General features: G+C 39.5%; 1 protein-coding gene across 4 annotated transcripts in view; it reads right to left on the bottom strand.

Annotated features, from left to right (window-relative positions):
* Window positions 1–3,446: 3,446 nt before the first annotated feature.
* LOC128684405 (early endosome antigen 1-like) overlaps window positions 3,447–13,747 on the bottom strand; it is a 128,755-nt gene continuing 118,454 nt past the window's right edge. For 3 of the 4 annotated variants that reach the window (XM_070094309.1, XM_070094304.1, XM_070094323.1), the window contains 2 exons: window positions 8,179–8,346; window positions 3,447–3,928 (listed from right to left, as the gene is read on the bottom strand). In XM_070094309.1, coding sequence (XP_069950410.1) covers window positions 3,701–3,928; window positions 8,179–8,346 — 396 coding nt within the window. In that variant the 3' untranslated portion in view covers window positions 3,447–3,700. The remainder of the gene's footprint in view (window positions 3,929–8,178; window positions 8,347–13,747) is intronic. The other variant, XM_070094314.1, reaches the window with a different exon arrangement.

The raw sequence follows: 13,747 nt of genomic DNA, 5'->3' as shown, positions 1-13,747 counted from the left end.
CGTGCTTGACCAGGTGTGGGTTCCAGACTGGTGCTGCATACTCCAGTATGGGCCTAACGTACACAGTGTACAGTGTCTTGAACGATTCCTTATTAAGGTATCGGAACGCTATTCTCAGGTTTGCCAGGTGCCCGTATGCTGCAGCAGTTATTTGGTTGATGTGTGCCTCCGGTGATGTGCTCGGTGTTATGGTCACCCCAAGGTCTTTCTCCCTGAGTGAGGTCTGTAGTCTTTGTCCACCTAGCCTATACTCTGTCTGCGGTCTTCTTTGCCCCTCCCCAATCTTCATGACTTTGCATTTGGCTGGATTGAATTCGAGAAGCCAGTTACTGGACCACATGTCCAGCCTGTCCAGGTCTCTTTGCAGTCCTGCCTCATCCTCATCCGATTTAATTCTTCTCATCATCTGCGAATAGGGACACTTCAGAGTCTATTCCTTCCATCATGTCATTCACATATATCAAAAATAGCACTGGTCCTAGAACTGACCCCTGTGGGACCCCGCTCGTCACAGGCGCCCACTGTGATACCTCTTCACGTACCATGACTCGTTGATGCCTCCCTGTCAGGTATTCCCTGATTCATTGCAGTGCCCTCCCTGTTACATGCGCCTGATCCTCCAGCTTCTGCACTAGTCTCTTGTGGGGAACTGTGTCAAAGGCCTTCCTGCAGTCTAGGATAACGCAATCTACCCACCCCTCTCTCTCGTGTCTTACTTCTGTTACCTTCTCATAAAACTCCAGGAGGTTTGTGATACAAGATTTGCTTTCCATGAACCCATGCTGGTTTTCATTTATAATCTTGTTCCTTTCCAGGTGTTCGACCACTCTCCTCCTGATAATCTTCTCCATGACTTTGCACACAATACATGTCAGAGACACAGGTCTGTAGTTTAGCGCCTCCTTTCTGTTTCCTTTCTTAAATATGGGGACTACATTAGCTGTCTTCCATTTCTCAGGTAGTTGCCCAGTTTCAAGGGATGTGTTGAAGATTGTGGTTAGAGGCACGCACAGCATCTCTGCTCCTTCTCTAAGGACCCATGGGGAGATGTTGTCCGGTCCCATCGCCTTTGAGGTGTCAAGGTCACTTAGGAGCTTCTTCACCTCCTCCTCAGTTGTTCGTATGTCATCCAACACTTGTTGGTATATTCCCTCTTGATGTTCCCTTCTGTGCTGTCTTCCCACAGCCCTTCCTGTCTCTACTGTAAAAACTTCCTTAAATCTCCTGTTCAGCTCCTCACATACCTCCTGATCATTTCTTGTGAGTTCTCCACCTTCTGTCCTTAATCTGATCACCTGGTCTTTGACTGTTGTCTTCCTCCTGATGTGGCTATACAACAGTTTGGGGTCAGTCTTGATTCTCGATGCTATGCCATTTTCATACTGTCGCTGGGCCTCCCTCCTTACCTGTGCATACTCATTCCTGGCTCTGCGACTGATCTCCCTATTTTCGTGTGTTCTCTGCATTCTGTACTTTTTCCATTCTCTATTGCACTTTGTTTTTGCCTCCTTACACCGTCGGGTAAACCAGGGGCTCGTTCTGGTCTTCCCATTGTTACTGTTGCCCTTGGGAATAAACCTTTCCACTGCCTCCTTGCATTTTGTTGTTACATATTCCATCATTTCATTTACTGGCTTTCCTGCCAGTTCTCTGTCCCACTGGACCTCCCGCAGGAAATTCTTCAACCCTATGTAGTCCCCTCTTTTATAGTCAGGCTTTTCCCATTCAACTCCTGTTATTCTCTCCACTTGCAGCTCTATTAAGTATTCAAAGTACAGAACCACGTGGTCGCTAGCTCCTAGGGGACTCTCATACTTGATGTCTTCAATGTCTGAGCTGCCCAGGGTGAACACAAGGTCCAATCTTGCTGGTTCATCCTCCCCTCTCACTCTGGTAGTGTCCTTAACATGTTGGTGCATGAGGTTTTCCAGCACCACGTCCAACATCTTGGCTCTCCATGTTTCGGGACCCCCATGTGGCTCCAGGTTTTCCCAGTCAATCTCCCTGTGGTTGAAATCCCCCATAACCAGCAACTTTGCTCTGCTGGAGTGAGCTCTTCTTGCCACCTCAGCAAGTGTGTCCACCATTGCTCTGTTGCTCTCTTCATATTCCTCTCTTGGCCTCCTGCAGTTCTGTGGTGGATTATACATCACTGCAATGACCACTTTGTGTTCCCCAAACTGAAATGTACCTACTATGTAGTCTCTTTCTCCCGTCTCATCTATGCCTTCCATTTTCTCGAATTTCCATCTGTTTTTTACGAGCAGAGCAACCCCACCTCCCCCCCTGCCCCTTCTATCTTTCCTCATGATCTGGTATCCTGGTGGGAAGATTGCATCTGTTATTGTCTCTGTGAGTTTTGTTTCTGTAACTGCTATGATGTCTGGGGACTTCTCATTGATTCTTTCTTGCCATTCCTCATGTTTATTCGTTAATCCATGTGTGTGTGTGTGTATGTGTGTATGTGTGTGTATGTGTGTGTATGTGTTTGTATGTGTGTGTATGTGTGTGTGTGTGTATGTGTGTGTGTGTGTATGTGTGTGTGTGTATATGTGTGTGTGTATACGTATGTGTATACATGTGTGTATACGTGTGTGTACATGTGCATGCACATACATGCATATGTGCATGTGTGTGTACATGTGTATATGCGTATGTATGTCTACATGTGTAATATATATATATATATATATATACACACAGTGGTACCTCGGGATACGAACATCTCAAAACTCGAACAATTATGTAAAGGACCCCAATGGAAATAAGTCACTCTGTCTGACTTTTTAAGGTTATCCTAGGTTCTCTATACATATGCTGCTATGTATGATAATCTATGTAACTGTATTTGTGTATACCTAAATAAACTTACTTATTATGTAAGTGCTTTTGTAAGTGTATTTTTGAGGGTCTGAAACGGATTAATCTGATTTACATTATTCCTTATGGGAACAAATTCGTCTGGTATCAGCACTTGAACAGCCTTCTGAAATGAAAAAAAAATTTTATCTCGAGGTACCACTGTGTGTGTGTGTGTATACATATACATATATATATATATATACATATATATACACTCCACGGGGAAGTGGAATAGAATTCTTCCTCTGTAAGCTATGCGTGATGTAAGAGGCGACTAAAATGCCAGGAGCAAGGGGCTAGTAACCCCTTCTGTATAAATTACTAAATTTAAAAAGAGAAACTTTTGTTTTTCTTTTTGGGCCACCCCACCTCGGTGGGATACGGCCGGTGTGTTGAAAGAAAGAAAGAAAGAAAGAAAGATATACATGTGTGTGTGTATATATATATATATATATATATATATATATATATATATATATATATATATATATATATATATATATATATATATATATATATATATTTATATATATATATATTGTATGTATGTACATATTTATTAAAGATAATATAGTACTATTATGCTTAAATAGTGATGTTAATCACCTTACTTGCCTGCATTAACTTTTTTAGTTAAAGCTAAAGCTCTAAAACTGTATATTTTTAATTATTCCCAATTACCATATACAGTACTAGTTATATATCTTGAAAAATAATATCAAAAGTATTGTTAAAAAAGCTTATGCTTAAGAATAGGAGTGTACATTCATATTCTTTGTCATTATTCTCATTAATTCAATTGTGACATTTCACAAATCTGCAGTTTTTAGCACTGCTTCTACAACTTTGATGTCAGTTCATTGTAACAAGCATCACAAACCCTGACAGACTTCTTATTAGCATCTAGTGGTGCTTGCTTATTTGAACAGTCATTACAAAATATCTGTCCACAATTACGGCAGTGATGACGTCTTATAGTCATGGAGAAGGTCTTGCTGCAGGTTAAACAGTTAAGCACCTCCGAGTCATCTGCCCACTTGCGCCCAGCTAATTTTGTTGCCTCCATCTGGATTTAAATGGATAAGTATAAGTTTATAATATTCAACATTTAGAATATATACTAGATACTTACACACATCTACTCCTTGTGCATTATAATTATCTAAGAGAAATACAACGGAACAAGTTCAATGTACTCTAGAGACTGTGATTAATCGATTTAAAAAGACACATAAGAAAACACTAAAACATTTATTAGAACATGTTTTGGTCCTGGGACCTTGATCACTTGTAACATACTGTTATAGGGGTTATAGGACCGACTAATAGAACCCTAGCTGTACTTGGGTAAATACTTATGTAGCAGGAAATGTAACACAGTAAACCGTCGATTAACATGGAAGTTATGTTCCTGACAACTCAGTGCAAGACAAAATTGAGTTAAACAAACTGAAGAACTTGTGGGAAAATAGGGTTTCATTCCTTGGACCCCCAAAATGGCAAACAAACTTTTTTAGGTCTCCAAATCATAAAAAAAATCAAAGTGATAATGTAACTGTAGTTCACTGTCATGATATACAGTCACATAATGACATATTTTATTCATTCTAGAGTATATATCAGGTTTCTATATTATTTATATTGTTTATTATGTCATATTAGATCAATTGTGATAGATAAATGAGCCATACAGTTGATATTAGCATTATGTTGAAGTGTATTTTTCCTGCCTCTGAGAGCAGGAATTCCGCCAGAATGGATTAATGGCTTTTCAATTAATTTAAATGGGGAAAATTGATTCAGCATACGAACAAATCAGGATACAAATGAGGTCATGGAATGGATTAAGTTTGTAAGCCAAGGTTCCACTGTATATGACCACCCCTCTGGGTTTTCTTTTATTTTCTTGTTGGTTCTTGTTCTTGTTTATTTCCTCTTATCTCCATGGGGAAGTGGTACAGAATTCTTCCTCCATAAGCCATACATGACGTAAGAGGCGACTAAAATGTTGGAAGCAAGGGGCTAGTAACCCCTTCTCCTGTATACATGACTAAATTTAAAAGGAGAAACTTTCGTTTTTCTTTTTAGGTCACCCCGCCTCAGTGGGACACGGCTAGTTTGTTGAAAGAAGAAGAATTACAACTTAATTGTGATTCTAACCAAAAAGCCCATAATATGCATTGCATTTCAGGTAGAAGTAAAAATAAGTGTGTGAAGGAACAACTGTGTACTGTGTGCTGGAGGCTTGATCCTCCAGCAACTGGGTGCGAGACAGCTGTGCAACGTAACTGTACTTAACTAGTTACCAAAAAAAAAAAAAAAAGAAAAGTTGTAGTAATAATACAATACCATTAATAACAGTAAAAGTATTATAGGTAGAATAGTATTTTAAGCAGAGCCATAATTAAACTAATACAAGATAAGCTATAGTACTGTTACTACATTATTATTACTCAATGGGGAAACCCTAAATTCTTAGCAATCATATATAATGTAGAGAAAGTTAAAGTAAAATGAAAAAGCTGAATTTATTTTAAGAAACTCGAGTGTTTCCATAAAAGCTGACAGAAAATAACATTGTGTGTGGCATATAATTTGACACAGTTTGAAAAAACATGTAGCATATATGGGCACAAGTAATGTTACTTGACTTATCAATTCTTTAATATCTTTGTGTACATAAACTGATACATATGCAAACCTCTGATATATATCACACATACTTTTCTATAAATCAAGAGACTTAATATTAAAGTTCAATTTTTTTTATAAAGATGATAGTGCATATCCTGCCCAGGGAGGTACTACTGTCCTGCCATTGAGTGTAAAACAGAAACCTGTAATTGTTTTACATGATGGTAGGATTGTTGGTGTCTTTTTTCTGTCTCATAAACATGCAAGATTTCAGGTACGTCTTGCTACTTTTACTTACACTTAGGTCACACTACACATACATGTACAAGCATATATATACTATTTTCTTTCTAGTTCTTGTTTATATCCTCTTATCTCCATGGGGAAGTGGAACAGAATTCGTCCTCCGTAAGCCATGCGTGTTGTAAGAGGAGACTAAAATGCCGGGAGCAAGGGCCTAGTAACCCCTTCTCCTGTATATATTACTAAATGTAAAAGGAGAAACTTTCGTTTTTCTTTTTGGGCCACCCTGCCTCGGTGGGATACGGCCGGTGTGTTGAAAGAAAGAAAGAATATATATACACACACACCCCACTGGGTTTCTTCTATTTCCTTACTTGTTCTTGATATTTCCTCAATGGGGAAGTGAAACAGAAGTCTTCCTCTGTGAGCCATGCATGTCATAAGACATGACTAAAATGATGGGAGCAAGGGGCTAGTAACCTCCTCTCCTGTATACAGTACTAAATGTAAAGGGAGAAACTTGTTTTTTCCCTTGGGCCACCCTGCCTCATCGGAATATGGCTGGTTTGTTGAAAGAAGAAGTGCATATTCTAGGTAGTAGGTTGGCAGACAGCAGCCTCCCAGGAAGGTACTACCACCCAGCCAAGAGAGTGTGACACAAAAACCTGTAATTGTTTTACGTGATGGTAGAATTGCTGGTGTATTTGACTGCTGGTGTATTTTTTCTGTCTCATAAACATGCAAGAATTCAGGTACATCTTGCTACTTCTACTTACACTTAGGGCACACTACACATACATGTACAAGCATATATATACACACCCCACTCGGTTTTCTTCTATTTTCTTACTAGTTCTTGTTTATTTCCTCTTATCTCTATGGGGAAGTAGAATAGAATTCTTCCTCCATAAGCCATGCATGTCATAAGAGGCGACTAAAATGTCGGGAGCAAGGGGCTAGTAAACCCTACTCCTATTTACATTACTAAATTTAAAAAGAGAAACTTTTGTTTTTCTTCTTGGGCCACCCTGCCTTGGTAGGATATGGCCAGTTTGTTGAAAGAAGAAGAAAAAGTGCATATATGTAAATGCTGTACATTATGTTGAAGCATTACTCCTTGATATTGTTCAGAAGCTAATAAACAAGTACAGTGGACCCCCGGTTAACGATATTTTTTCACTCCAGAAGTATGTTCAGGTGCCAGTACTGACCGAATTTGTTCCCATAAGGAATATTGTGAAGTAGATTAGTCCATTTCAGACCCCCAAACATACACGTACAAACGCACTTACATAAATACACTTACATAATTGGTCGCATTCGGAGGTGATCGTTATGCGGGGGTCCACTGTATATAGGAGATTACATTCCATGGGGAAGTGGAACAGAATTCTTCCTTCATAAGCCATTAAGCCATGCATTTCATAACAGGCAACTAAAATGCCAGAAGCAAGGGGCTAGTAACCCCTTCTCTTGTATACATTACTAATTTTAAAAAGAGAAACTTTCGTTTTTCTTTGTGGGTTACCCTGCCTCGGTGAGATATGGCTGGTTTGTTGAAGAAAAAAAAATAGGCGATTACAACCAGGTAGCTCTTCTGTCTCCATATTAACTGATCAAATATCTACCATGTCTTGTGCTAAATAGCCCACATGTACTTAGTGCTTCACAAATTAAAATAGTAAACAATTTTGTAACTGATCGCCATCCAACAGCTCTTAGTTCAATCACGTAAGCTATTCCAGATACATATAAATAAAGACCTGAAGATTCAGAGGTGACAATACAAATACAAAATTCAAAAATATTACTACTGTATACAGTAGTAATATTTTTGAATTTTGTATTTTGTATTTTAATACTGTCCAATGTAAAATATGACAAAGGTTTTAAATTTTACGGCAAAAGATTTTAGTTAACCATAACACTTAATTGACTGGTACACACAAAGAATAAATTACATGTACCATAATAATGAGCTGAGGGTAACAGTATCATATTGTACTGTACAGAATATATTTAAAACTAGGTTGCATAAAAACTAGTCTTTAAATCTCCAACTTACAATGCTTATACTACCTTAAACCACTCAGTAAGCAAACATCCTCATCTGTGATGGACATAATGGCAGGAACCCTAAAGTCCAAAAAAAAGTTACATTTTAACCCAAAAGCAGGGTCAGAGGGTAGCTGTTCCTATCAAGCACTGTATGGGGCAGGATTTTTTTTTTTATACTGCACTCACCTACCACACAGACCCATTCTCTGATGTATAGGCCAAATTTCGTGCACTTATTAAATATGAAGGCAATATGAATTATGCATAGCTCTATGTGAGCGACGCTGATCTCCAACACAGATCTGCATGACCAACAGTGAAAGGGTTAAAGAGAGAAAGAGAAGAGGGTAGGTAAGGGCACCCTTTTAACTAAAAACATACCTGTAAATTCTGGTTCTCTCTTCCAAGTTCATGAAGAGCAGCAGTTGAGTCATCCAGTTTGCGCCTAAGTTGTGTCAACTGGCTCTGCAGCCGGTCTACTTCTGACTCTGCTGCAACACATCGTTCCACCAGGCTTCGTTGCTCTTCACTAGCTGCCTCCACACGCACCTATCATAATTAATAATTAACCCCTACAGAATTCTTAAAATTAAAATATGACAATCTGAATGTAAGATAAACAATAATCTAAACAAATATAATTACAGTAATCTTGCATAATTTAAACATGAAACCAACTACTACTGCCATGTTAATGTGAGGAATTCATAAGTTTATAAAACCTATTTTATTTCCAGTCTTAAAATTTAACACATACATTGAAGAGTTAAGTCATAGAAAGGAGATCTAGAAATGCTATTCAGCTGTTGGTCATTCATTTAAGATTAAAAAATAGCTTAAGCCTCCTGGGTCAATTTTCTAAACTTTTTTTTTTTTTAACCTGCCGGCCATTTCCCACCAAGGCAGGGTGACCTAAAAAGAAAGAAAAAACTTTCATCATCATCATTCAACACTCACCATCATTCATACATAATCACTGTCTTTGCAGAGGGGCTCAGATATGACAGTTTAGATGTCCCTCCAAACTTCCAATATCCTAAACCCCTCCTTCAAAGTGCAAACATTGTACTTCCCATTTCTAGGACTCAAGTCTGACTAAGCAGTGTCTCTAAATCCTTTCATAAAATATTACCCTGCTCACACTCCAACAGCTCGTCAGGTCCCAAAAACCGTTCATCTCCATTCACTTTTATCTAACACGCTCACACACACTTGCTGGAAGTCCAAGCCCCTCATCCACAAAACTTCCTTTACCCCTCCCTCCAACCTTTTTGGGGATGACCCCTACCCCGCCTTCCTTTCCCTATAGATTTATACACTCTCCAAGTCATTTTACTTTGTTCCATTCTCTCTAAATGACCAAACCATCTCAACAACCCCTCTTCAACCCTCTGACTAGTACTTTTAATAACTCCACACCTCCTCCTAATTTCAACACTACGAATTCTCTGCATAATATTTACACCACACGTCGCCCTTAGACACGACATCTCCACTGCCTCCAGTTGCCTCCTCGCTGCAGCACATACAGCCCAAGCTTCACACCCATATAAGAGTGTTGGTACCGTTATACTCTTGTATATTCCCTCTTTGCCTCCATGGATAACATTCTTTGTCTCCACAGATACCTCAATGCACCACCCAATTTTTTCCTTCATCAATTCTATGGTTTACCTCATCCTTCATAAACCCGTCCGCTGACAAGTCAACTCCCAAATATATGAAAACATTCACTTCTTCCATACTCCTTCCCTCCAATGTGATATCCAATTTTTCTTTATCTACATCATTTGATACCCTCATCTACTCCAGCACTGTATCCCCTCCCCCCCTGCTTTTAACATTTCTGTCATGATCCTGTCAGCTTCAGCTGTTTTACCCCTTTTATTCTACGTAATGCCTCACTCACCTCCCCCACACTCATATCCTGCTCTTCTTCACTTCTAAAAGATGTTATACCTCCCTGGCCAGTGCATAAAATTACTGCCTCCCTTTCTTCATCGACAGTTAACCCTTCGACTGTTTCGGCCGTATATATATATATATGTCTTACAAGCCAGTGGTCAGTCGTCACGTGAGGTCACAGGCCCTGAGCTGCTTTGAGGATTAGTGTAGACAGTTGCAAAGCATGGCTTGCTTTTGCAGTGTTTTAAAAATTGAGGTTGGAGAGTTGAAGGAGGAAGAATTGCTTCTCCAGGAGGAAATTAGGAGGCTGAAGGTTCACCTCAATGGGTTTTGTGGCTGGAACGGTGGAGGGGAATGAGGCTACCAACAGTGAGGTGCAGTCTGTCTCTCGCTGCGAGGAAGCTGTAGGTGGGGAGGTAGCAACAACTACCAGCAGTGAGGTGTGCAGTCCAGCACCTGCTACAGGTGGCAAGTGGTTCCCAGTAATGGGAAGAGCATCAAAATAAGGAAAGTTAAGAAAGAAGATTTGAAGGTAGGAAATCACTTCTCTGTTCTTCAAGATGAGTGTACGTCAGTTGCCAGTGAAGGTAAAGGTACTACTTCCCCTGCAAATAGAGATAACTGCATCCTTGTGGTTGGTGACTCACAGGTAAGATATATGGACTGTGCTTTCTGTAATAGGAATAAGAAGGTAAGAGATAGAGTGTGCTTCCCTGGAGCTGGTGTTAGTGACATAGTCAACAGGTTGGATAATATCATGTCAGGTAATGGGAACAAGCCTATTATCTGTCTCAGTGCTGGTGGAAATGATACTGGGAAGGGTAGGAGAGAAGACAAGCTAGATAAGTACAGGTCAGCTATAGATTTAATTAAGTCTAAGAGAGGGGTCTCAATCCTATGTAGCATCTTGGTTGTCTAGGGCAATTGGTGTAAATTGCTGGCTAGACAGATACTGCAAGGAACTTGCAATCCCATTCATTGACAACTGGAACAGCTTTTATGGCAAACATATGTATGCAAAGGATGGGGTACATCTCTCTGGGGCAGGGGTGGTGGCACTTGCAAACTCAATCAAGAGGGCCATTGCTGAAATGCCTAGGATTTTAAACTGATAGAAGATAGAGGTATGGGTGTGTGTGGGAAACAGTCAGGTTGCAACACCAGGGTTGAAAACAGTAAATGTATAAAAGACATTCATCATGAAGTTATAAATAAAGACAATAGATCAGGTGAGCAAACAAAGGGAGACAGCAGAGGGCAGCAAGGGACTAACTCCCTTAAGGTCTACTATACTAATAGCAAGAGTGTAAGAAATAAGATAGATGAGCTAAGATTAATTGCGAGTGCAGGTAACATAGATATCACTGCTATAACAGAGACCTGGCTCAATCTGAAAGATAGCGAGATGCCTTCTGAATGTCACATACAAGGCTATAAATTATTCCACAGTGACAGGGTCAACAGGAAGGGTGGTAGAGTAGTGATGTACGTCAGAGACAATTTCAACTGTTGTGTTAGACAAAATATAAAATTAGAAGTGTCAGCCACTGAATCTGTTTGGTTACAGCTTCTCGAGGGCCGCGAAAAACTAATTTTGGGTGTGATTTACAGGGCCCCAAATCTTGATAGGGAGTGCGGTAAACTTCCAAGGGATGAAATTCATAAGGCATCTACATGCGAAAATGTTGTGATAATGGGAGATTTCAATTACAGAAAGACTGACTGGAGCACTTTGACAAGAAATTTAGAGTCAAGTGACTTTCTTGATATGATTCAGGATTGTTTTTTAAAACAGTTTGTGACAGAACCAACTAGAGGAAATAACCTGCTTGACTTGGTTCTTGCAAGCAGGGAAACGCTAATTAATAATCTTGAGGTTATTAATGATGAGCTTGGGGAAAGTGATTACAAATCACTCAGTTTTAATATATCATGGAATTCCCCTAATAATGGCAATCAAGTCTCTATCCCTGACTTCCGCTTGGCTGATTTCATAGGACTGAAAAATTACTTGGGTGGGCTGACCTGGAATGACCTGACTATGGGTCAGGTAGGTGGTGATGATTGGCGATTAGACGTTTTCCAGGGCATAGTTCTAGCTGCTCAGACAACTTATGTTCCAAATAGGGAAATCATATCAAACAAAAATGATCCTAAATGGATGAACAACAGATTAAAATATCTCACTGGTCAAAAGAGAGGCATATACAGGCAAATCAAAAGAGGAGAGGGGCAATTAAGAAAGCAATATATTCAGTTAAAGAAAGAAATAAAAAAAGGAATAAGAAAAGCAAAGAGATTATGAGGTTAAAGTTGCAAGAGAATCGAAGACTAACCCAAAAGGATTCTTTCAGGTATACAGAAGTAAGATCAGAGACAAGATAGGCCCACTCAAAAGTTACTCGGGTCAGCTCACGGACAGTGATAAGGAAATGTGAAGAATTTTTAACTCATACTTCCTCTCAGTTTTTACACAGGAAGATACCAGCGATATTCCAGAAATAATAAATTATGTAGAACAGGATGATAATAAACTCTGCACGATTAGAGCCACAAGTGACATGGTCCTTAGGCAAACAGATAAATTAAAACCTAACAAATCCCCAGGCCCTGATGAACTGTACGCAAGGGTTCTAAAGGAATGTAAAGTGGAGCTTAGCAAACCTTAGGCTAATCTTTTCAACATATCACTACAGACAGGCATGGTGCCAGATAACTGGAAAGTGGCAAATGTGATACCTATTTTCAAAGCAGGTGACAGGTCCCTAGCTTTGAACTATAGACCAATAAGCTTAACCTCCACAGTGGGAAAATTTATGGAATCAATAATTGCCGAGGCAGTTCGTAGCCACCTTGAAAAGCATACATTAATCAACGAATCTCAGCATGGTTTTATAAAGGGGCATTCTTGCCTTACGAATTTATTTACTTTTTTCACTAAGGTGTTTGAGGTGGTAGGTCATGGTAATGAATATGATATTGTGTATATGGACTTCAGTAAGGCTTTTGACAGGGTCCCACATCAGAGACTATCGAGGAAAATAAAGGCACATGGAATAGGAGGAGAAATTTTTTCCTGGATAGAGGCATGGTTGACAAATAGGCAGCAGACAGTTTGCATAAATGGGGAGAAATCAGAGTGGGGAAGCATCACGAGTGGTGTCCCACCGGGGTCAGTGTTAGCCCCCCTGTTGTTCACAATCTACATAAACGACATTGATGAGGGCATAAAGAGTGACATAAGCAAGTTTGCCGATGACACCAAAATAAGCCGTTGAATTCATTCTGACGAGGACATTAGAGCACTCCAGGAAGATCTGAATAGACTGATGCAGTGGTTGGAGAAGTGGCAGATGCAGTTTAATATAGACAAATGCAAAGTTCTAAATGTTGGACAGGAAAATAACCATGCCACATATAAACTAAATAATGTAGAACTTAATATTATGGATTGCGGAAAAGATTTAGGAGTTCTGGTTAGCAGTAATCTGAAACTAAGACAACAGTGCATAAGTTTTCGCAATAAAGCTAACAGAATCCTTGGCTTCATATCAAGAAGCATAAGTAATAGGAGTCCTCAGGTTGTTCTTCAACTCTATATATCCTTGGTTAGGCCTCATTTAGATTACGCTGCACAGTTTTGGTCACCGTATTACAGAATGGATATAAATGATCTGGAAAACATACAAAGGAGGATGACAAAGTTGATCCCATGTATCAGAAATCTTCCCTATGAGGATAGACTGAGGGCCCTGAATCTGCACTCTCTAGAAAGGCGTAGAATTAGGGGATATATGACCGAGGTGTATAAATGGAAGACAGGAATAAATAAAGGGGATGTAAATAACGTGCTGAAAATATCTAGAGTAGACAGGACTCGTAGCAATGACTTTATGTTAGAAAAATTCAGATTCAGGAAGGACATAGGAAAGCACTGGTTTGGTAATAGAGTTATGGATGAGTGGAACAAACTCCCGAGTATAGTTATAGAGGCTAAAATGTTGTGTAGTTTTAAAATTAGGTTAGATAAATACATGAGTGGGTG

Source organism: Cherax quadricarinatus, chromosome 4 (assembly GCF_038502225.1).
Source record: "Cherax quadricarinatus isolate ZL_2023a chromosome 4, ASM3850222v1, whole genome shotgun sequence".
NCBI lineage: Eukaryota > Metazoa > Arthropoda > Malacostraca > Decapoda > Parastacidae > Cherax > Cherax quadricarinatus.
Note: the sequence above shows the minus strand (reverse complement) of the source record. Positions and strands in the feature narration are given on the sequence as shown.